Source organism: Carcharodon carcharias, chromosome 11, assembly GCF_017639515.1.
Source record: "Carcharodon carcharias isolate sCarCar2 chromosome 11, sCarCar2.pri, whole genome shotgun sequence".
In the NCBI taxonomy this organism is placed as follows: domain Eukaryota; kingdom Metazoa; phylum Chordata; class Chondrichthyes; order Lamniformes; family Lamnidae; genus Carcharodon; species Carcharodon carcharias.
Genome location: NC_054477.1, coordinates 113305758 through 113331149, shown reverse-complemented (window position 1 = coordinate 113331149; position 25392 = coordinate 113305758). Strand labels below are relative to the sequence as shown.

At 45.5% G+C, this 25392-nt stretch overlaps 1 protein-coding gene across 1 annotated transcript; it reads left to right on the top strand.

The window, feature by feature from the left end:
- Positions 1–1096: 1096 nt before the first annotated feature.
- LOC121283918 (histone H2B-like) lies at positions 1097–24210 on the top strand. The gene is made up of 4 exons (XM_041198720.1): positions 1097–1159; positions 2029–2136; positions 13790–13852; positions 23818–24210. The coding sequence occupies exons 1-4, from the start codon at positions 1097–1099 to the stop codon at positions 24208–24210; spliced, it is 627 nt and encodes a 208-aa protein (XP_041054654.1).
- The last annotated feature ends 1182 nt before the right edge of the window (positions 24211–25392 follow it).

The following is a 25392-nucleotide window of genomic DNA, read 5'->3' as shown; positions in this document are numbered from 1 at the left end:
GATGCCACTACCAAACACATTTTCCCTTCACCAGTCCCCCCGGCGGCATTCCGTAGGGGTCGTTCCCTCCGAGACACCCTGGTCCACTCCTCCATCACCCCCTATTTCTCAACCCCCACCTATGGCACCTCCCCATGCAAATGCAAAATATGCAACATCTGCCCCTTCACTTCCTCTCTGCTCACTGTCCAAGTGCCCAAACACTCCTTTCAAGTGAAGCAGCATTTCACTTGCATTTCCCCCCGCTTAGTCTACTGCATTCGTTGTTGCTCCCAATGCAGTTTCCTCTACATTGGAGAGACCAAACGCAGACTGGGTGACCGCTTTGCAGAACACTTTCGGTCTGTCTGCAAGAATGACCCAGACCTCCGTGTTGCTTGCCATTTTAACACTCCACCCTGCTCTCTTGCCCACATGTCTGTCCTTGGCTTGCTGCAATTTTCCAGTGAAGCTCAATGCAAACTGGAGGAACAGCACCTCATCTTCTGACTAGGCACTTTATAGTCTCCCGGACTGAATATTGAATTCAACAACTTTAGATCTTGAACTCCCTCCTCTATCCCCACCCCCTTTCCGTTTCTTCCCCCTCCCTTTTGTTTTTTCCAATAATTTATATAGATTTTTCTTTTCCCACCTATTTGCATTATTTTTAAATGTATTCCACCCATGGTTTATTTCACCCCACCCCCACTAGAGCTACCTTGCTCGTCCTGCTCTCCAATCTTAATTAGCACATTCTTTTAGATAATATCACCACCTTCAACACTTCTTTGTTCTTTTGTCTGTGATATCTTTTGGATATCTCCTCCTATCACTGCTTGCTTGTCCCAACAACCACCTTCTTCTTTCCCCCCGCCCCCACCTCCCCTTAAACCAATTTATATTTCACCCCATTCCTATTTCTACTTAGTTCTGTTGAAGAGTCATGAGGACTCGAAATGTCAACTTTGTTGTTCTCCACCGATGCTGCCAGACCTGCTGAGTTTTTCCAAAGATATGTTGATATAAGCGGTGTTAAGGAGAACTTTGAAGGTGAGACAAAGAAATACAACAAGGTGAAGGATTTAGCGAGAAAGTTCTGAAATGTAAAGACAACATGAATGAAGATTCTGCTACCAATGTGGAAGTGGAAAGAGGGGAATTTGAAGAAGGTATGAATGTAAATAAAGGGCTTGGGGAGTTTGTAATGTTAGTGAAAATAGAAAGGAAGGGCTTAAATTTATCTTGTGCTTTCCATGTTCTCAGGATGCTCCAAAGTTTGCCAGAGGCCAATGAAATACTTGTGAGATGTTATCGCTGTTGTAAAGTCGAATCAGTTCTCTTAATAGCATGCTTATATTTGTATAATGATACACATGAAAATGTGGTAACTGAACTGCTGACCAATGGCAGATGTTTCATTCATGTCACCCTAATTTGCTTGAAGAGTGAAATTTTTGTTAACAATTAAAATAAAAACTTTTGCTTGCTGGTGAGGCTGGTTGAATGTTAAGTGATTTATTTCTATCCAGTGATGTATGACAGATTTATTTTACCACCGTTATGTAGTCAAGGCAGGGGTCATTACATCTATTAGAAAACGAGCAGGCAACATTTGAAGCAGAGGAAGATATAAGGCAATGGAGAGATATGCAGGGCAATGGAATAAGTTTTGGATTGCTCCAACAATCAGCTATCATAGATGTATTGACACACAATGGTCTCCTCTCTGTTACATTTCTTTAACCTTCTAAAACAATTTAAATATGGGCAATAGTTACTTACCACCACAGGAGTGGGATGGAGTCATCTGAGGGTAGCAAGATAGAATTGCTCATTCAACTCTTAATTATTGGCTGAAATAAGGTTCCCCATCTATTCAGTCAGCCATCTGTTTCTCTGTTTCTGTGTTTGTGGCCTGAACATTGCCAGGTAGTCACTTGGGTATTTTAATTTGGCAGTTGTCACTGGTAATTCAAAATGCACCAACAAGTAGGCTGTTTGCTTGACTGAAACATCCAGGCTTCTTTATTTCTGCTTCAATTCTAGACTCCGCCAATTTCAAGAAATTTAGCGGACACAATCAAACATTGTAGAGCCAAGAAGCAGCTGGCGGCTAAAGTTTTCGATAATGCTTTGGAAAGGGATTATTTGCAGGTTAAGGCTAATTTAAATAATTAAAAGAAGTACAGAATACAGTTATCCCACCCATTCATATACATGAATACTCAGGGATCAAATCTGTGGTTATACTTTATGCTGTGATACAGATAACCCATAATAAGATAACTGTAAGGGCTTTTCCTTTTATTTATTTTGGATTGTGCTTTGGTGGGGGATGTGATGAGCCTTATGCTGGGCTTTTATGGGGCAGCGGTGGTTCTGCCTACCGGTTGAAAAGTCACGGGCAACCCTGAATCTGCCGGCCATGGAAACCATGACTGGATTTTATGTTCCTTGGGCAATGAAATGCCCGGTGTCATGGATGTCCCGACCCCAAGAGCTGCCGGCCAATCAAAAAGCCAGCTGCTCTTCAGTCCCTGCAGCGCCACTGGGAGTATTGACCACTGCTGGTACAGCAACAGACCTTGGACCAACCTTTCAGGATGCCTGGACTGCACACAAGTGAGGTTGGGGATCAATGAGGCCAATCAGCCTTGGGAAGAGAGAGGGAGGGGTTGAAAATGAGGGCAGGAGGTGATTCTCGAGCGTAGGTTGCCACTGGTGGGAGGGTGTAGGGGGCTCTGTGTACCAAAGGAGGGACCCCTTCAATCTGAGGCCACAGGGAGTTTACCAGGTTTTACTGGGCAGCCTTCCTAGGCAGCAAGGTACACATCTGACACTGGTAAAATACCAGCAGTGGCAGAAAGTTGCTTTTAAGTGCCCATTATTTGGCCTTCATGTTGAAAAGCCTTCTCAGTTACTTGCCCTCTACTGTACCCTTCTGTTCCCTTCATGCTGGAAGGCCTCTGATAGGCCCTCCAGTTTCCGGAGCCTGCTGTTGCCCTCAATTGGACAGGGAATCTGTCTCTGCCAATGAAGGGGCTTGTCTCCGTAAAAGTCCCAAAGAGTGACTGTTTCACCCAGGGCAAGTTCAGAACATGGAAACAATTCCCACTCTTGCTTCCCATCCCCAAAGCAAAAATTCAACCCTTCAATTCTGTTTGTTCATTGTACTTAATTTCTAACATGATGACATTATTTTGATGGCTGTATTTTGGCACGGTGATGGGGTTGCATTAAAAAGTGGGGTTTATACATCAGTAATTAAGGTAATACCTCACTAATAACATGACAAGCAGAAGTAAATGTGAAATAAGTAATTCGGGTAAGATCACGAGGCAAAAATGAGCATCATCATCATCCTGTCAAGGCACAATACTACCACAATGTTCAACTTATTCACTGGTATGCAAACAATACCACTGAGACAGCTAATACTTATTTCACTCTCTTTCTGTTTTTGGAAGTATTTTGTATTATAGTTTACAACATGCAAATTCCTAAACAGGTACCAACAATCACCTTGGCATTTGCAAATTTCAAACAGCATTTACACAATGGTAATTAAGCTTCATTTTGTACAGTTTTACAGGGTGCAGTGAAGACAAACCATGAATTGTTAGTTTTATACAATGGCACCAATTAGGCACAATTTCCTCCAAATCCTGTAAAGGGAAAGCTTTTAGAATAATTAGTAGATTTCTCATTGCTTGTGAAACATTACCCTTCCTTTTCCTATTCCTAATATGTACTATGATAACAACTGCAACTGTTGCTTTTGACTTTGGGTGTTTTTTTGAAACAAGACTATGCTTGTTATGTTCCCTGTGGAGGAACTTGCTCCTCTATCAGCAGATGTGCAGCCATGTGGCTGTTTTTACAGGTTATGTTTAACCTGCTGATATCAAGGGTAAAGTCACATTGTGACTAATGTTCCAACCGTGCCAATCATTCTGGATTCATGCTGCATACATTCTTTACCACAAACATTTCCTGGCTTGCCAGAACTATTAACTTTAAGATTTATGCAGGATTAATAGTAGATAGAATTTGCAGTTGTGTTTTTATTAAAATAAATTAGTAAATGCTCAAAATGGGCTAGATACTCACACGATGGATAGTTGATCAGGCTCATTAACAGCCTTGTCTATAGCAATTAAATGAGGGTAATTGGAATTTTCCATTCAGTCTCCAGTTCCCCGCGCCAGTGGAGGCTGAACATCTAGCCCCCAATCTTTCACATGTTTTATCTCTTTATCTCTGTTTTCAATGCTGCTTTTGCACAGTTTCACAGGCCACCCCCCTTAAATGCTAGGACATGCAAGCAGCTATATGGCACCCTGTAGAGATGCTTCCCCTGCCCTCCACCCCATCCCCAACACGCACACACAAGCACACACACACACACTGGTGGCCTAACTGCAAGAACCATGTTCAAATTAAGGTTTTAAAAATGTGGGTGAGACTTACTGTCATCACAGTCTGCTGCTCTTCTCAAGTTGGAAGGTCCCTGATTGGCCCTCCAGATTTGAGAGCCCAGCCATCAGCCTGAATCGGACAGCGAAGGGGTCTCCACTCCAACTAAGGGACACTTCCGTGAAAATCCCAGTGAGTGACCGTTTCTCCATCGTGTTGTGCTTGGGACACCGAAAAAATGTCCCAACTTCTGTTTCCCAACCCCGTGGAAAAATCTAGCCCAAGAATTCAACTGCAGTGGGGATGTTAAGGCAGCCAGTGAAAGGTCTAAGAAGAAATTAAAATAAGTAGAAGAGCAGAATGGTTTGGAGATGAGCCTGGAGCAACTAAATAGAAACTACGGAGAAATAGATATCAAAGAACTGAACCTTGTTCATATGAAATATCACAGAGTATGGTCCTGGGGGAACAGAGGGTATCTGAAAGTTGTGGAATGCCAACAAATATCTTGGATGTATTGAGTGGACAAGCGATTTCAAAAGTATGAAGGTACAACAAGGTATTTGAAGGTGGAGGAGGAATGCATAAGCAATTTGAGTCAACAGAGAAAGAGCTGTCAAACAAGCAATACAAACAAACAAACACAGCTGTTTCAACAGACTAATGGATGTCTAGGCCCTCAGCCAAGCCTCATTATACATTCTTGGCTGAGAGGTCAGACTCTGTGATCTACTCTGACCATTACACAATGTTTATTTACACAAGATAAAGAGGTGTCAAGTGCTTTCAGTTTCAGCTATTTATACTTTCAAGGATTGGGATGATTGGCACTTTTATAGGACTGTAGTAAAAGCAAGTTTTTTCAAAGTAAGTAGAAAGTTATGAATGAATGAATGACTTTAGCATATCTGAAAAAGATTGTTTTTAATTGTTTAAAAAAAAGGTTCAGTAGTTCTGTACAGAGTGTGTGCTGGGTGAATGGGAATAGAAGATGTGAGGGCCATTGGGGGTAGGTGAAGGGGAATAGGTTGGCATGGAGTTTATGAGAGACCATTGGGAGTAGGTAGAGAGGTGTAGGTTGGTATGGAGTGTATGATGGTCTATGGGGTTGGGTGGAAGGGCATAGGTTGGCATGGAAAGTATGGGGCCACAGGAGATGGGTGCAGGGCCATAGGTTGTGTAGAGGGTAGGCAGCCATGTAGGGTGGGTCGGGACATGAGGTGGCATGAGTTGGCATGGATGGGGCATTGACATTGTGTTGAGTGTGAGGGGATGACAGCTGTTTTTTGTTTTTTGACTTTATTGTAAATTGGACGAAGTCCCAGAGCACAAAGGCGGACCTTTTAAATAGCCTGCCTTGGCACTCGGAACTTAGCTCCCTCCAACTGCTTTCCCAGTTCAGAAGGCCTGACTCCAGGATGCATCCAATCCCCCGGAATGAATATCCCACTTTAGAGATACTTTCTCCCGAGGTGAGCCAGCAGATTTCCCGACTCCTACTACCTGCCTCTAGGATTTAGCCTGTTAACTCTTTTTCTTTCTCTATGCATGCTGCCTGGCCTGCTCAGTATTTCCAACATTTTCTACTTATTTTCATAATAGTTTAACCTCCAAAGTTTCAAATGCTTTAAAATAACATAGACAACAAGGTAATAGAACTTCTTCTGACATTAATGCCAGGATTTTATGCCACCAAACCACCGCAACCGCCCCCCCCACCAAATCACCCATTTTAAACGTGGCTGGGAAAGTGGAAAATGGCACACCCTGAGGTCAACTGGGGCCTTTCAGCCTGAAAGGAGCAGTAGAGGGTAAGTAACTGAGAAGTATCTTCAATATGAAGGCAAACTCTCACTGACTCTTTTAGGTTTTTAACTAAAAAGCAGAAAAAGCAGCCAGGCCACCACTTGGGGCATTTCTCTGTAGTTTGGTTTTTGGCTGAACCCCTACCCAGGCAGGCAGGGAGGGCCTATAGGCCTGCCTGCAGCACTGGCACCCCAGCCTGCCACTGGGTACCTGCCTCCAGGCAGTTAAACTGACCTCTTTGCATCAAGAACCTGGAAGCCAATTGGAAAATCCCAGCTGGCCTCCTTCAACAGTGATTAAGGCTATGAATTAGCCAAATTAGTGCCCAACTTGTGAGAGTAAGTAGCCTTAGCCAACTCAAACCAGGCTCAGCAAAAATGGCCAATACCAGAAATGGGGTTGGGAAACAGGTACACTGGATGGCACCAATAATTCTAGGCTCAATTCACCCCTGTTTGCAGCCTCAGCAGGGCTGGAAAATTCAGCCCGAAGTGTCTGACACGTATTGCAAGATGTCAATCATTTTGTATTGCACCAGAAAAAAATACTCGGCTATTTCCCTCCTGACTCAGTGTAATATATAAATGCAACTTGTTGTTCATAGAATTATGCAGCACAGAAAGCAGCCATTCAGCCCATTGTGCCTGCCTTTGAAAAGGCAATCCAATGACTAGTGTTACTCTCCTGCCCTTTCTTCATGACCTTGGAACTTTTTCCTTTCATGTATATATCCAATTTCCTTTTGAAAATTACTGTTGAGCTAATTTTTTGCATAGCGGGCAGAAAATACCACCAGGGAAGTAAATTAATGTCACAATTTTCATGTGTGCACCTCCTTTATTGGATTGTGCTTGAGTTTGGCAGCCAATTGGAGGTCACAAGGGCATGGGAACAGAGGCAGGCCAGATGAAGTGCGGGTCCGGTTTGAATTTGCCAATGGCAGCCATCCCTGTGGCTGCCATGTGAGTGTTTAGGAAGCAAGCAGAGGATTGCTTATGAGCCTTGGACTGGCCTGCTTTGCCCATAATGACTCCGGAGACCTGGAGGTCTGGCACCCTGTGTAGGGAAGCCCTTCAGTCCTCAGGCAAAGACCTAGAGGTGATGCTCGAGGTCTTGAGGGAGAGGAGGAAGGTCTTCTTTCCAAAGGGTGGCAGGAGGAGGCAATCTATGGAGATAAAGCAGGCCTGAGTTTAGATAGCAACCATTGTTGGCTGCAGATGTATCAACAGAAGATCCTGGATTCAGTGCCACAGGAGGTTTAATGACCTTATATCTCCTGGCAAGGTGGTGCTGCCCCCAACCCTCAGGACAGCCTCTGAGCTTGCACCATCCAGCAGACAGACCACCTGAGGACTCTCAGGGCACATGCTACTTCTGAACATTGGAAGGGTGTGTGCCCAGGGCACTTTGGCTCATAGCCATAGCACTGCTGATGACCTGCCATCACTGATATATGCAGCTTCTAACCAATAGAGGAGGGGGTGATTGGCCAAAGGACAGCAGTCTTGCTTTCTTTGGTTCTTGCAGGAGAAACACATTCATAATGCCCAGGAAAGGATGGAAACAGGTGATGGCAGAACATACTTTGAAAGCATCACTGAAACCTCTAATTTAATGTGGAACTGACCAGCAGGCTTCAGCTAGCCTATAAGGAAAAGGGGAAGGAGTTGCCTAATTTCAGGAATATTTATAAACTTCAGTGCTTTGTATTAGGCCACTCTCTCCAGCCCAGGTATTTTCAGGAGACGTCTCAAGATGGCTGCATACAGGAAGAAGGTTACCACGTTGTTTCGCCATGACTTCCTTGAGGCTTTGATAAGCAGGTCCAGGCACACCAGCAGGGCCAGCATAAGCCCCAGCACACTTCAGAGGAGGATGCTGAGGAGCCATCAGTAAAACATCCAACACTTTGTTCACCTGTACCTTCCACCAGCACAGAGAAACACACCTCATGCCTCATAGTTCTGGATTAGGCTCAGGGTCACTTTCAGGAGATCAGCTCACTGACAAGTCTCCACAGCAGTTATAGGCAGTGATGGTCCAGGGCTCTGGCACTTGAAGGACTGCTGGAGATCAGGCACCCTCTGAATCCAAGTCAGATGGTGCACCTCTGCAAGTGGCCGCCAAAAAGATACTGGAGATGCAATGAGAGGCAGAGGAACAACAGGCAAAATTGTGAGAGACAGTCAACAAACTGGAGTGAAGGATGGAGGAGTCCATCCACTTTCTGACTGATGTCATGGCTCCGACTTCCAAGTGCATCAATGGAAAGGCTGGCAGCCACCTTGGAGGCCTTGGCCCAGCAGATACTGCCGGATTTGTACTTGGATCTGCACTCCATCCCTATAAGCATTGGTGGGATCCATCAGTGGCTGGAAAGGGAAGGGGGGAGAGGCACCTTGACCTCCCCCCACATGCCCCTTCTCCTCAAGGAGTCAGGGAGGGACCCTTGGGCACCCACAGGGAAGATGAGCATCTGCCAGAACACTGGGGGCCTCCACGCAGGACATGCCAAGGGCGTCCAGCCACTCTGAATTTCCTCTACCTGCGACCCCATCAACTCCATCTAGTCAGGTCGAGGAGGGGGCACCTGCCCCTTAGCAGGAGACCCTTATCAGGCTGGGCCGCTCTAGGCTTCAGGCCTCCAGAGGACATCCCCCACGGCCATTTCTAGGGTACCTGGCACAAGTGTGCACGATGTGCTTATGATGATCTCACACCAGTTGAACGTTCAGGGAATGGAACTCTTTCCTGTTAATGAGCAGCAGGGACTGCTGCCATGGAGCTCTCAATGTCATCTGTGTGCAATCAATTTCACCCTGTACTCTAGGGAAGCCTTAAATAACTGCAAATCCCTGAAATCTAGCAGCCTGACTAGCTTCATCGAGTGTGAACTTCACATAATTATAAGCCTGACTATAGAGGGCATCTATCACCTCCTTGATACATTAATGTGGTGGGGATTGTGAGCACAGGTCTCCAGTGGATCCCTGGAATGAACCACAGGCAAAAACATTCAGTGCAGCAATGACCTTCAGGGCCAAAGGCAGGGCATATCCTCCCAGTCAGTGGGGCATTAGATCATCCCATAGAAGATGGCAGATATGATCCACCACATCTCTTGACAAATGCAAACATGCATGGCATTGTCTGTCGCTCATCTCCAGATACGAAAGTCTTCTTCGGTAGACACTTGGTCATGCGAGTCACCTCCATGGGATGGATCAAAACTCCTCATCCTTTGGTTCCTGATGAGGCTTCCCTGGACCATGACCCTCAGGCAGGGCCTCCTCTCGAAGTTGCGCTAGGCAGCGCCAGGACCTTCTTCGCCTCTTCCACTGGATCACTGGCATCAAGAAGGCAGTATTGACCCCAGGCGCCATTATTCAATCTTACTTCTATCTGTGGACTGATAGATGCAACAGATTAATGGCTACTGGCCAATATAGTAAAGCACCGACTCGCCACCAGAAAGCCACTGTCATGCCTACATGACAGTGCTGTGCTACTAATCTGTCACTGATACAACCTTGTAGCTGAGGTGTAAACTCACAGATGACCAAGGTGCCAACTCTGATACTTAATATCTCAATCCCAAAGAGGTTGGAAGATGTTTGAATGTGTTCATGAAGTGCTTTACTTTACCAAACTCACTCTTGAAATCTCTGATCTGGCATGCTGATTAAGGTTAACTTGAGCAATGACTGGATGCCCTTTCGCCCGTTATTCATGCCAATTGGAGAAAGCACATTAAAGGCTTTAATTAATTAAAGGCAGATATGCAGCAATTTGACCTCCTTAATGGGTGCCTGCAAACTCTATTCTCACATTCCTCTCTGTTAATGCTCAAACGGAGCAACTTAATTGTGAAGCCAATGTCTCCTGCAGTCTCTCGTTAAAATGCAGCAAAAGGCAAGATCTCCAATTGCACCTTCTCAGGGAAGTCTTCTTCTTTTCTCTCAGCTCTGATTATCTCAGTGTTGTGACTCTAAGAAGTTTGAGGATGCCCCATGAAAGGGCCAGTTAATCCTGCTGTGCGATCATCCCACACTGCCTCAGGTTCTTCCTGTGCAGATTCTTTTCCAGTTTCGATTTCAAAACTGTGTCATTACTTCAAGGCTTCATGAGGTGGTGCTCCATTTTTATTTTGAGACCAGCTTTGATCCTCCCCCTCTCAGAATTCAGTTCCCTCCAATTTTCCTGGAACCTCACGATGTGCAGGTGGATCTCGCTTCGGTCATTCTCCAGCCTCCCCATGTGACCCTGGATCCCATTGTCATTGTGGTGGACATACCAGGCTTTTGCTCCTGAATCCTTCACTGTTGATGTCCCCATGCCCCATGTGGACCTTAACCCTCCCCATCTCAAGGCTGTGTGCATAATCACCTGCAGGGGAGAGCCCACCCAGGAGAGCTCCGTGTACCCCTCCCCCTTTATTACTTTTTCCCCATTTAGGGGCTGCAGATGCCTCCCCTATCCATGACCATTCCACCTGTAGCCCAGTACTGAGCTCAACAAACCCATCGCCACTGACTGTAAAACACCCTGCACACCAAGCTGTACCTTATCCCAATTGAACACACAGGCCTTGCCCCTCCTTGGAGCGGGACTATAATGTGCGTGCCATGTATAGCCTTGTAGCATGGCCCACAAAGCCCCAGGACTGTCTTTAATCTTTCAGTCTGACCTTTTGGACCCAGACTAGGGACTATGACTGACTTTCAATGAGCTCCCCATTCCCTCATGGCTGATCACAACACAGTCTCCCTTCCCCTATCCATCCAGTCTCCTCCCGCTTCCCCCTCCCCACCCTTTCCATGAGTCTCTGGCAACCCATTCTCTTGTGCCACACGAACACACTACCCCACTTCCTGCTCCGGTGTCTGCGTACATCCCCAGCCATTCATACAGTTTGATTCCCATCCACCCCTTTGTGTGTCTGTGTTCTGTATTCCGTGTAGGACTCCAACTTCCCCACCCTTGGTCTCCTCTCTGCCTACCTTCATCCCCTATCCCCTTCCAGCCCCTCCATCTCCACTGCCCCCATGTGTACGATATCCTCCCCCAACCCTCCCTTCCAATCCCTCCACAGCCCATTGCCCCCAACGTGACCATCATCCACCACCACTCAGCCCCCGCCACCCCCACCCCCCTCCCGCCCCGCCCCACCACCCCCCGGCCACAAGGCTGATCTCTGCTTCAGGGTGCAGCGCTGCTTGAGAGCAGCTGCACAGTGCTGTCCTCCTGGAATACAGAGGCAACCACTCCGAGCAGACCAACCCTGCACCCCCACTAAGGTGGCTTTCCGCTGCTATCGCTAAGAAAACGAAGCAGTGCTGCTGCAGTTAAGTGTGGAGCGTTGCACTCACCTCGAAGTCAAGAGCCAAGTGAGGGCTGACCAATGCACACCACTCATTTTCAGATGTGTTTCAGACCCATCTGAATTCCGGCTGGCGTGATGCAAGATTGGAAGGCGACACATGATTCCGGTGAGTAGCATACTTAATAAGCAGTCATGATATGGTAATGCATGCAAATGGTGTTCTCTACACTGATCAGTGGGATACCCAACCCACCATCAACCTGCCATTGTGGGTGGAAAATTCCAAACTTTTTTCCCGCAGGCAGGTTTCTGATTTTTGACCTCTTTCCAAATTTTCCGTTCCCGCCTGCCACAAAACTTGCCGCAGGCAGGAGGGAAAACTCTGCTTGTTAATTCATAGGGGTAGATAGTTTCTCATTGCCCCACTACCAAGGAGAAAAATGTATGCCAACAGCCCTTGAATATAAAGATGTACTTCTTAAAGGCAAGTGGGTTTCACGTATTGAACAAACAAAATTGTTCATCCTTTACAAAATTTGCAAGTCTATAAATGTTGATGTTTGAGGTTTTGGAAATGAGGTCTGACAATTCTGACCAAAAATCAATGGCAACAAGTAGAAAGAGGCAGTTAAGGGGAAATCTGACAAAGTGATGGAGCAGAATACCATACAAGCTTTTTAATGGTTAGTAAAGTGAAAGAGTTGCTGTATGAATTGGGTGTGCTTTGGGCTGCCCTGCTTGCTACTTTATGGCATCCTCCTCATGAGGACAAAAGTGTAACCTGCTTGTTTGGATCGTGTGGGAATGTCAGTGGTGGGTGCACAGCCCGTGAGATCCCAACACTGAAGCAAAAGAGGGCAGCACAACTGAAGAAAATGACCAACCAGTGGCCATTTACTGCTGATGTATGTTAAGTCCTCTTTTGTTGCTAACCAAGCATATCCTTACAAACTGCAGCTAACAGTTGAAAGCCTTGGCACATTTGAACTTCAAAGGACTTCACAAAAAAATGTTTCTAACAGTTAAGCTGCATAATATACACTCACTCATTGACACAGAGAAGGGCTTCAGGTTTGATATGTATGACACTGTATCCATGGTCCTTCACCTTATAGCATGTGAAGACTAATTTGGTGCTTGTACAAACAGAAGACTCTAATTGAATTGAGGATGGCTCAGGAATGACAAGACTTACATTCATTTGTGGTGGAGGTTACTCTTGAATCTCTAAGCGTGGAGCAAATTGAGGGACATGGCTAAGCTGATGCACTCACTCTAAGCCGAACCTTCTCCCACTCCAAGGATCTTCCTGCAGCTACTGCCTGCATCTCAGGCAGCCAGCATTCCTGTCAGCATAAAATCAGCAAATTGAATCAGATCGCATATTTGTTATCTACACCTTACTGGTCAACTTCAAATGAAGCCCAGGCTGTTCAATTGTTCAGTGTTTGATTATGTGTGTCTGTTTACTATTGATGTTCACTAGTTAAGCCTGTGTGTAGATTCAGAGAAAAGTAAACAAAGCTGTAGAAAAAGCTGAAAGTTGCAAGAAGCAAGACAGAGTAAACATTTCAAAGCCTTGTAAATAAAACCTGCTACATACATAGAAACTAGTGTCATCTGTGCATAGTTCTGAGATATAAAATATATAACAAAGTGACAATGAGGATGATTGAGAAAAGTTTAAATTTACTGGCTCCTGCACTTTTCATTTCTTCGTTGGGAGATCTATGCATTTCTGGGTTCAGGACCTACTTGTTCTCTATAGGGATGTAAAATCTGGATGTAACAGTGATCCCCAAGAAAATGATACTTGTTTATTGTCTTGGAATAGAAGGCCAGCAAATATTTGAGTGGGTCATAGAAGATCAAGAGACCTCAGCAGTCTAAGTTTGATATGTCCTCTCAAAGTGCTCTCGAAAAATATTTTGGACTAAAGAGAAGTGTGATGATCGAATGATATACATTCTGCCAGAGATCCCAAAGAAATGGTGAGCCCATTAAACAAAATGTGGCAGTGTTGTGGCAATTGGCTTCTACATGTAAATTTGACACACTAACCAATGAACTAATTTGTGGCCATTTAATTGGAAAAACTTCAATTTCATGAATTGGGGTACCTCTCCTCATGGAGGATGTGATTTAACCTTGGGAAGATCCATCACCTTGGCAGGCCAAATCAAATCTGCATGTTAGATTTTAAGAAGTTACAAAGAAATGCACCATTAGACTCAAGATTTCAGACACGTCTTGCCCAACTAGCTCAAGCACAACGGTTATGGCTCAAGAGACCTCGGCAGTCTCATCAACATGTGCCTCTTCATGGTCAGATACCTTCAAAATCATGCCTAAATTTTGGAAATGTTCATCGATTCACACCACCATGTCAAGCTTGAAGGAAAATGTGTGTTGTGGAGAATCTAAAGACACTCGACACAAGTCAGCTGTGAGATGAAACCAGCAATTTATTGATTGAATTGAGTATGCATACATGGAAGATGGCCCTGGAAAACTCCAGAAAGCACCTCAGCAATACAAAGTTTCTCCCATACATATATAGTATCCTTGCAGCATTACATTAATCATGATTACATAATACCTTGTATATGCTTTCAATCTCATACATTCAAGGCAATGTAAAAATATTCTGCACTTGCCCTAGTTCTTCTATTATTCTCCTTATTCTCCTCCCCATTGCACTACAAGTACCCTTTCCCCTACTTACTCTGATCTCCTCAACTTTCCAACTTCCTCTTTTTTGGTTCTCCTTTCAGCAAAAGTCAGCAAATTATTAAAAATAACAATGTCTTATCCCATCTAATCTTGTGACCTCAGACACTGGCAAAAAGTTCCCTTATGTCATTATTTGACATCTGACCGGTTAGATCATACCCTATTAATCTGTTAGTCCTAAGTTAGTTATGTGTGCAAGTTCAGCAAGGCTAAGCAAGTATGTAATATGTGCATTAACCCCTTCATGTGTAACTTTTACTTAAAGTGGAAGCATTTTGCAAAGAGGTGTGGGTTATCAAAGGAGAGGGCCACATTGATTCGACATGTGGAGGAGTCTCTTCCTGATAGTTAGGTACAGCGTGTATATACCATCACAAATGATAAAACACTGTGGTCATTTTAAGGAGTGCTCAATCAAGATAATGGGCATCTCAGTGTCACCAGAGAAGATTTTGCTTTAAAGGTGGCACCTTCAACAGTGCAGCATGCCGTCAGCACTGATTTTCCTAGATTTTCTGCTCATGTCTCTGGAATAGGACTCGAATCGATGACCATTTGACTGATAAGCAAGACAGTTGCCAATTGACCCACAGTTAACACTCCATTGGTTGACAGTAGAGATAGCAAAAATTGAAAAGGAAATGCTGAGGTAGCAATTTATAAAACTAAATGCAAACAGAAAGGTGTGAATAAAAATTATGACAACAGGAAATAAAGTTTTTGGGTAGGAAGTTCATTCTTATCCAAAATGTTTTAATGTGCTTTGAAAGCTGTTTGGCATGTTGCCTGTGGTATTGAGATTGAAATATATTCCTTTTGTACATGTTAAATTAAGTGCACAAAGAAAGAGAAGCAGTTTTTAATTTCCCACGAATCAGTGGCGGTTCCACACTTACTTGAGATTATGATTAATATATGACTGACCAGTGGCTAACAATAGACAGATATTGCATATTTCTGTCTACCAGTGGAAGTTGTGCACTCACAAGCATGACAGCATACTTGAGCTGATATTAATTTATCATGTGTAATATGCATTTTTTATTTTGCTCATTAAAGAGGTGTGTGGATCATAATGAATCATTATACACTCTTCAAACACTATGAAGAAAGACATAAATAAGACATCGCTGTCTTAGCTACAATATCATCCCGTGTTTTATGTTACAAATTTGCTGCTTATGAGCAGCCTGGGAACTGATGATTTGTGTAAAAATGTTTTCCGCTGTGCAATGGTGAAGTCCTGCTTCAGCGACTTGAGGAATGGAGTCTTAGGAATGTAGGGAGCTTTTCTCATTCATGGCATCAGTGGTGCATAACTTGCAAATGATGTCTGTTCCCACATTGCCTCAAACCAGCACTTTTAAAAGTCAAAACACAATAATAAGGGGCAACTGAGAGATGTCAATAAATGTAGAGATGAATGTAAGAGATCCCATAGCAGGACAGTCTCCCAGAGTCTTCCCCAATAGTTATTCCATAACCAACACCTATTCAGATTATCTGCTCATTTATTTTATTGCTGTTTGTGGGAGCTTGTTTGTGCACATTACAATAGTGACTACACTACAAAAGTACGTTGTGGTTGTAAAATGATTTGGGACATACTGAGTTCATGAGGGATGCTACATAAATAAAAGTCAGTCTTTTCTCTCTTTTTCTTTCTTTTAGATTACAATTTCTCATTTATATAGTAAGACCTTAAAATACAATGAATGATAACTAAACTAAATGCATCTACAGTGAAGATGCAGTAGACCAGTGTTTCTCCCATGGCACTACCTATGGGATGGAGATGAGACCACACTGCACAGGTGGTTGGACCGGTTGTAGAGAGGATCTCTGAGGTGCAGGCTTGAACTGAGGCCAGGTGCTAGGTTAACATCTGGGCAAACAGGCTTTGGCAGAGTTTGGCTGCTGGAGAGAAGGGAGGATTGAGGCTGGGGTGTGAACCTGAGTCACTCAGCCAGTGATTTTTTTTGTCTTCGATTGTGGGATATGGGCAGTGCTGTCTAGATCAGCATTTATTCCCCATCCTTAATTACCCTTGAGAAGGTGGTGATGAGCTGCCTTCTTGAACCACTGCAGTCCATGTGGTGTAGGTACACCCACAGTGCTGTTAGGGAGGGAGCTCCAAGATTTTGACCCAACAGCAATGAAGGAACGGCGATATATTTCCAAGTCAGGATGGTGAGTGGCTTGGAGGGAAAATTGCAGGTAATGTGTTGCCATGCATTTGCTGCCCTTGTCCTTTGGGTAGAGGCCCGACATTTGGATGGTGCTGTCTAAGCAGCCTTGGTGAGTTGCTGCAGTGAATCTTGTAGAAGGTACATACTGCTGCCATTGTGCATTGGTGGTGGAGCGAGTGGATGTTGAAGGTGGTGGACAGGGTGCCAAACAAGTGGGCTGCTTTAACCTGGATGGTGTTGAGTTTATTGAGTGTTGTTGGACCTGCACTCATCCAGGCAAGTGGAGAATATTCCATCAGACTCCTGACTTGTGTCTTGTAGATGGTGGACTGGCTTTGGGGAGTCAAGAGGGGAATTGGTTGCTGCAGAATTCCCAGCGTCTGACGTGCTCTTATAGCCACAGTATTAGTATGGTTGGTTCAGTTCAGTTTCTGGTCAATGGTAACCCCTAAGGCATTGAAAGGTGATGCGGTTCAGTGTGAGAATGGAGGATAAGTCAACGTCTGCCATATGTGAATGCTGAGGTTTAGCCTGGTGTGATATTGAAGGTGGATTTCTACATAAAACAAGTGACCTTTGCCCCGTGACTATCAACATTTCAGCATTTATTAATCTGTATTAATATCATCCCAGAATGTAAATTTTACCTGCATGAATTCATGGATCATTGTAGTTGCACAAAGCTCCATGCATGTGTGATTGATGAAAATATGAACATAGGCACAGGCTGATGAACTCATACAGATCCTGAGTTCTGCACACATGCAAATAGTGAGAATTTTTGCACATGTGATAAGATTGGGGGAATTTATGGTCTCCCACTTGTTCAGCACAACATTTGGTTATAGGCACATATGGGCATTAAGGACCTTGAGCTTTTGAAATTGTGAGCCTTATACTTTACTGGAAGACTGGAGTTTATCACTTTACTACTGCCATGTTATTGGCATACTGCACTTCTTGTGGGTTAAATCACCCATTAACAACACACTTTCAGTTTTAGAGGATCCAGTTGTCATGGTCTATGTAGGAACCAACGACATTGTTAGAATGAGACATAATATTCTGCTGAGAGAGTTTTAGGAGATAGCTTCCAAATTAAAATGCAGAACCTTAAAGCTAACTATGGCCAGCATTTTCTGTTTGGTGTGCGGGGCGGACTCCACAAGCTGATGTGTAAAATGACGCGTGGTGACATCAGGCGTGTGTCCTGACATCACTGTGCGTCATTCCGATCTTTCATTCGGCAGGAACGCACTGGAATTGGCTGCATGCCGCCGAACTATCAAAGACCTGTTAAGGCCATTTATAAACCAATTAAACCAATTGACAGGGCTGCCCGTCCAACCTTAAGGTTGGCTCATCCACAGGCAGGATGAGGTTTCATGAAGGGTTTATTAAATGAGTAAATATTTTTCAAACATTTGATAAACATGTCCCAGCTCATGTGACACTGTCACCTGAGGGGCATGTGTAATTGGTTTTTAACTTTTTTTATTTTGAAGTTTTAATTAGAACTTAATCTCCATGAGGCACGGAGCTGCCTCAGGAAGATTTCTGCGCTCTTTCGTGCACATGCTCATTAGAAAATGGAATTAATTATGCAATACTAATATCTCCCGCTCCTTCTTTCCCTTCATCCCAGTGTCACACTGGGTGGGTCTTAAATGGCCAGCCCACGTAAAATGGCAGCACGCAGCCGATTGCAGCAGCGATTGGCTCTGTGTCCACCCACGCCCGCTCCCGACCGGCCCCCCGACGGGGAGAAAATTCTCCCCCATCTCTGGATTAGAATAATTTGGTAATTTGGCTAAGTACTGCCTCAGGGAGATCGGTGACACTTTTTAAAGTATTTAAAATAGAGAAAAGAAAATTCCCTAACATGTCCGCCTCATGTGACAATGTCACATGAGATGGGATATGTTCATAATTTACATAATAACTTTATTAAAATGTTTAAAACCCTGCATGAAACCTCATCCCGCCGGTGGATGAGGTTTCATGTTTTATCTATTAGCAGCCAGGGCTCTTGGCCTGCCCAGCAACCTTAAGGTTGGACGGGCAGGTCCTTTAATTGTTTAAATGACCCTGTCAATGGCCTCAATTGGCCATTGACAGGTTGGCGGCCGCACAGCTGATTTTGCTGCACCCCCGCCTTCCTGAAAATTTAAATGGGCCGGGATGACGTTGGGGGTCCACCCAACACCATCCAGCATCATTTAACATGTCGGCGATCGGGCCCCGCCCCCTGCTCACCAACAGCAAAATTCTGCCCGATGAGTTTGACTGATTTTCTTAAACTACTTGCCCTTTCAGGATTGTTAAGCAAATGCTCCACAATTACAGAATCACATCTAACAGAAGATGTTTTGTTTTGTTTTACAACCCAAAATGGAACAACAGGCCAGCTAGTCTAACATCAGTTCATTGGGAAAACAACGAAATCTCTTATTAAGGAAGCCTTAACAATGCACTTAGGAAATCATAGTATGATCAGACAGAGTCAACATGGTTTTTATAAAAGGGAAATCCTGTTTGACAAACTTATTAGTTTTTTATCTGGAGAATGTAACTAGTAGGGTAGATAAAGGGGAACCACTAGATAGGGTTTAGATGGGTATACTTGAATTTCGAAAACCATTCCTTAAGGTGCCACACAAAAGGTCAATATACAAGATCAGGGTTTGAGCAGTTTGGGATAATATATTAGCGTGGATAGAGAATTAGTTAACAGACAGGTAACAAAAAGTATGGTTAAACGAGGCTAAGACTAGTGGAGTGCCCAAGGACCAGTGCTAGAGCCTCAGTTATTTACAATCTTATTATAAACTTAAACAAAGAAACTGAGAGAAATATACTTAAGTTTGCTGATGATACAAGAGTAGGAGGAAATACAAGCTGTGAGGAGGATACAGAGAGGCTGCAAAGAGATATAGACAGTTTAGGTGAGTGAGCAGCAGGTGAGTGGTAGATGAAGTATCAAATGGGGAAGTGTGCGATTATTCATTTTGGCTGTAAGAATAGGAAAGCAGATTATTTTTTAAAAGATGTGAAACTTGTAAATGTTGACATTCAGAAGGACTTGGGTGTACTTGTACAAGCAACAAGGAAATTAGCATACAGGAACAGCAAGTAATTAGGAGGGCAAATAGCATGTTAGCCTTTAGCACAAAGGGATTGGAATACAAGAATAAGGAAGTCTTCCTGCAAAGGTACAGGGCTTTTGTGAGACCACATCCAGACCACCACACTGTGTGCAGTTTTGGTCTCCATATTTAAGGAAGGATATACATGGCCAGGAGACAGTACAGCAAAGGTTCACTACATTATTTCCTAGGATGACAGAGTTGCCCTCAGATGAGAGGTTAAGGAAATTGGGCTCATACTCCCTGGAGAATGCCTGTGCCTGAGGTGAGAGCATAGCATGCACTCCAATGGGCAAAGGTGTTGCCAATCGGTTAGGTGGAGTGGGGCAGAGATGTGGGGTTTTGGGCAGCCATGCAGTGCACTGATCTCTGGCCATCCAAGTGGTGGCCAGCACAATCCAGGATGCTTTAAGGAGCCTTCAGATTTAACCAAGACAGGTTCTTAGTATACTCATGCTAACCCATGCATCCCTCTCTTTCATCTTGCAGGAGGAGTACTTAAGGATCATGGATCCTGGTGAACTATCTGTATGCCTCATGGTGTACAGAGAGTGAAGGAAACTGAAAAGATAGCTACTATGGCACCTGCAGAGGGAGGAACAGCACCCTCTGGAATAAAGGATGGCTGGGGCTCCCACACATGCCACCAAAGAGCCATAGCGAGCCAATGCTGGTCGGCGCCTAGCTATAGACGTCACCTATCATTCCTGCAGGTGTCCGAAAACCAGTGTTGCCAAAGAGTGCGTATGTCTCAGGAACTGGTCAGTCACATGTCACAGTGGCACTTAATTTCTATGCCAGTGGCTGCTTTCAGGGCTCCACAGGTGACTCCTGTGGTATATCACAAGCCTCCACCCATAAATGCATCAATGAGGTCATGGATGCCATCTTCACAAGGGCACACAACTTTGTGCATTTCGCCCAGGGCCAGGACAACTAGTATGCAAGAGCGATTGGATTTGCCCAGATCTTGGGTTTCACACAAGTGCAGGATGCCATTGACTGCAGTCACATGGCGCTCATATTTCTATCACAACACGTGGTCAACTATGTCAACTGCAAGGGATTCCATTCGCTCAATGTGCAGCTCATGTGTGACCACCACAAATGCATCCTGCAGGTCTGAGCATGGTTCATGGGTTCATGGACAGGGACTGTGCATGATTCCTACATTCTCAGTCAGTCACAGATCCTTGACATCTTTCAGGGTCCACAGAAGCTGCAGGGATGGCTCCTCAGGGACAAGGGTTACCTGCGGAGGACGTGGCAGATGACTTGACACCTGTGCAGCAGCTTCAGCTGCAGCAGAGAGAAGGTATAATGAGACTCATGCTGCGGCTCGCACCTTGGTGGAGCAAACCATTGGGATGCTGAAAATGAGGTTCTGATGCCTGGACCAGTCTGGTGGAGCCCTGCAATAAAGTCCACAGAGGGTATCACACATCGTCGTCATCTGCTCTGCCCTTTACAACCTGGCGCTGCAACGGGGAGAGGAGTTGGCTGAGGAGGAAATCGGAGAGCTGGAGTTCTCCTCCGATGAGGAGGCTGTCAACAGTGATGAGGGTGAGGATGTCCTCCAAGGCGATGATGTTGGCAATGAGGCCCTCGCACTGGCCAGATGTTGCTGGTGCACTCAGGAGGCCCTCATAGCTGCTAGATTTGTGGAGGCTGATGACAACATGCAGTGAGGATTCACCATAGATCCTCACCTGGTATCTGTGAATGTTTGACTCCAGCCTGGCTTATGTCAATGCACATACCTTCTGTGATAACAGTCCAGTCATGGAGATGCATTGGATGCCCTAATAGTCACTCGATTGCAGGAGGATGATGACAACATGCAGTGAGGAGCTCAATAGATCTTCACATACCCTCTGAGAATCTCTGACTCCTGTTTGGCCAAGGGCACCCCGCTTATGCTCTGTGATCAGGGTCATATCATTGAAATGCAGCCATGAAATTTTAAAAGCATCTGATTGCTTTCTGCCTTCAGTACCTGAGCAATTCAGGAGCACAGCATCATTGATCACAGATGCTGAAGATGGGGACCATCCCAACCTTAAATGTGCTGAGAGCACACAGATAAAATGACAGAACTCTGTGACACCTACCCACGACATTCTGGCAGCAATGACAAGCACCATCGAAGTGCAGGCATCACTAATGTATCCCGTAAGTGTGAGGCTGGACCATCACTTTGGTCTGAAGGCTGCACAAAGCACAAGGAATAGGCCCTGGACTGAGACACCTGCCTTTATCTTGTGCAGAAAGGCTTCACAACTGAGTAACACGAACACAAACTCATGGGTCAGAATCTTCTGTTCAGTGAGTGGGGGCGGGACCCGCTCACCAACGTGTAAAATGGTACGGGCTGATGTCGGGCGTGCATCCCGATGTCACCCACGTCATTTAGATTTTCAGTTCGGCAGGCGCGCAGCTGAATCTGCTGTGCACCTGCCAAACTGTCAAAGGCCGATTAAGGCCATTAAATAAGTAATTAATATGATTAATGGACCTGCCCGTCCTACCTTAAGCTTGATAATTTTGTTCTTGGTTTTACAGCTGACCTGAATTAGGGGCTGTGCCTGATTTATCCCAATTTTGTTGATTTGGTTTAATTGGTTTCACCTGAAAGATTACTACCTTAAGCTTGATGGGGAGGCAGTGGAGTAGTGGTACTGTCACTGGATTAGAGACCAAGGGTAATACTCTGGTGCACTCAAGTTCAAGTCCCACCATGACTATCTTAAGCTTAGCAGGCAGGCCGGGAGCCCTCGCAGGCTTCTGAAAAACATGAAACCTCATCTAGGGTGGGAAGAGGTTTCATGGGGGTATTAAATTTTTTATTAAATGTTTAAATAAGAGAAATTGACATGTCCCAGCTCATGCGACAGTGGCACATGAGTGGACATGTCAGTAGTTTTTTTCCCCTTCTTTATTGAAACTTTCAAACCTGAACCTATCTCCCTGAGGCAGCACTTTGCCTCAGGGATAAAAACAAAAAACTGCGGATGCTGGAAATCCAAAACAAAAACAGAATTAGCTGGAAAAACTCAGCAGGTCTGGCAGCATCGGCGGAGAAGAAAAGAGTTGACATTTCAAGTCTTCATGACCCTTCGACAGAACTAAGTAGAAATAGGAAAGGGGTGAAATACAAGCTGGTTTAAGGTGTGGGTGTGTGTGTGTGTGTGTGTGTGTGGGGGGGGTGGGGAATCGGTTGGGTGGGGATGGAGAAGTGGAGGGTGTGTGTGGTTGTAGGGACAAGCAAGCAGTGATAGAAGCAGATCATCAAAGGATGTCACAGACAACAGAACAAAAGAACACATAGGTGTTGAAGTTGGTGATATATATCTAAACAAATGTGCTAATTAAGAATGGATGGTAGGGCACTCAACGTATAGCTCTAGTGGGGGTGGGGGGAGCATAAAAGATTTAAAAATATTTAAAAATAATGGAAATAGGTGGGAAAAAGAAAAATCTATATAATTTATTGGAAATATTTTTAAATCTTTTATGCTCCCCCCACCCCCACAAGAGCTATACCTTGAGTGCCCTACCATCCATTCTTAATTAGCACATTCATTTAGATATATATCACCAACTTCAACACCTCTGTGTTCTTTTGTTCTGTTGTCTGTGACATCTTTTGATGATCTGTTTCTATCACTGCTTGTTTGTCCCTACAACCACACCCCCCCTCCACTTCTCTATCCCCACCCAACCCACACCACCCCCCACACACACACACACACACACCTTAAACCAGTTTATATTTCACCCCTTTCCTATTTCTACTTAGTTCTGTCGAAGGGTCATGAGGACTCGAAATGTCAACTCTTTTCTTCTCCGCCGATGCTGCCAGACCTGCTGAGCTTTGCCTCAGGGAGATCTGTGCACTCTTTTGCACGCATGTATGAAAGACCACATTCCTGGCTGAGGGAAATCCCCCCCGCCCCCCCCCGCCCACACAGGGAACGCATAGTGCTTCCTGGCGGACGTCACACTGGACGGGCCTTAATTGAACGGCCCACGTAAAATGGTGGCATGCCCCCGACCAGGGGTGTGCTGATCGGGAACCCGCCCGCCCACGTCCGCTCCCGCACAACGCCCCCAACGGGGGGACGATCCTGCCCATGAACAAGGAGCCATAGACAGGGAGAAATTCCGGGAGTTTATTGACAAGACTGAACATAATATACAAGTGATTAACACCTGTGCCCAGGCTGTTGTGTCTGAAACTGAAGATGGTGATGAGAAGAAACCAGCTGCCAAGAAGGGAGCCAAGAAAGCCTTAAAGAAACTGACAGCAAAGGGCGGCAAGAAGCTGTCAAGGTCAAGAAAGGAGAGCTACTCCATCTACATCTACAACGTGATGAAGCAGGTTCACCCTGACACCGGCATCTCCTCCAAGGCCATGTGCATCATGAACTCGCTCGTGAACAATATTGTCGATCGCATCGCGGGTGAGGCTTCCCGCCAGGCCTATTACAACAAGCGCAGCACCATCAGCACCCAGGAGATCCAGACCACCGTGCGCCTGCTGCTGTCCAGGGAACTGGCCAAGTACGCCGTGTCAGAAAGGACAAAGGCAGTGACCAAGTACACCAGCTCCTAGTAAAACTCCAGAACGTGCTGAAAAACACATACATCTTCTTAACCTTCCTAACCCAGTCGCTACGCCTTGGTACTCCCTGGATATGTGGAGGCAGCCTGCTGACTGTGGCGCCCTGTCTGTGATCACCTTGATGGGCATCCTATAGAGGGCCGAGACCTGGAGACCCTGGCCTCCTTTCAGGGACCTGCTGAGTGGCAGTGGCATCCTTATCAAATTGTAGGGCTAGAGATGCTGGGGTAACAGGAAGAAGGAATTTGGATGGGCTGGATACTCCCAGAATGACCTGGGTGGATGGCCCCTGGGCGTACACTTGCTGATCCTCCTTCCTATGGATGCCCAAGCTGACTCCATGAGGGGAAGGGACAGCTGGAGTGAGATCAAGCTGCCACACACCACTCTCGCATACACACTGTTGGAGGCCATCTATGATGCTGGCGATGGAGTTCAGCCCGCACAGCAATGCAGGAGTGATGTCCCGGACCAAGGTGTCCTTGGTGGAAGCCATCATACCAGTGTTGACTTCGGTGCATTGGCATGTCAGAGCTATCACCTCAGCCTGAAGGTGGACAGACTCCTCCATCATGCCTTGCAATCTGAGGAGTGCAGTGGCCATCCCTTCCTGATGTTCCTGAGCCTGCCTTTGCAGCTCCAGCAACTGTGACATGACCAAGTCCAGAGACTCATCATGTGACTCAGCAAATTTCTGGTTTCCAGCAGTCCTCCAAGTGCCAGACAACTGGGAAATCCCTGTCTCTTGCAATGGATCAAGAAGTGCTATGTACTCACCAGATTGTGATCCCGGGCCTACTCTAAAGCTAGGTTCCCTGAGGTATGTGTCTCTGAGCTGGTGGAGGGTGTGGGTTAGCGCTGTGATGGGATCGCAAAGAAGGTGCCTCTAGATTCCTCTTCAGAAGCTTTTTTGGGGCCTGATTGGAAGCCCTGGGTTGTGGGCTCCATTGGCTGTTTGGCAGATGTGCCTGCGAAAGCAAGGAGAGATAATTAGTGCCTGGCAGTGGCCTGTGAAACAGGACACATCACTCATGGCATGGTTGTCTGATGGATGTTGCGCTGCTGGATCCTCACTTGGTAGAGCACCGCCAACCTCACCGTCAGCACAGGACTGGTCCAGATCCTCACCGGTCAGCTGGGTGGCTCTGCTTTCAAAGTCCATGAGGATTTTGA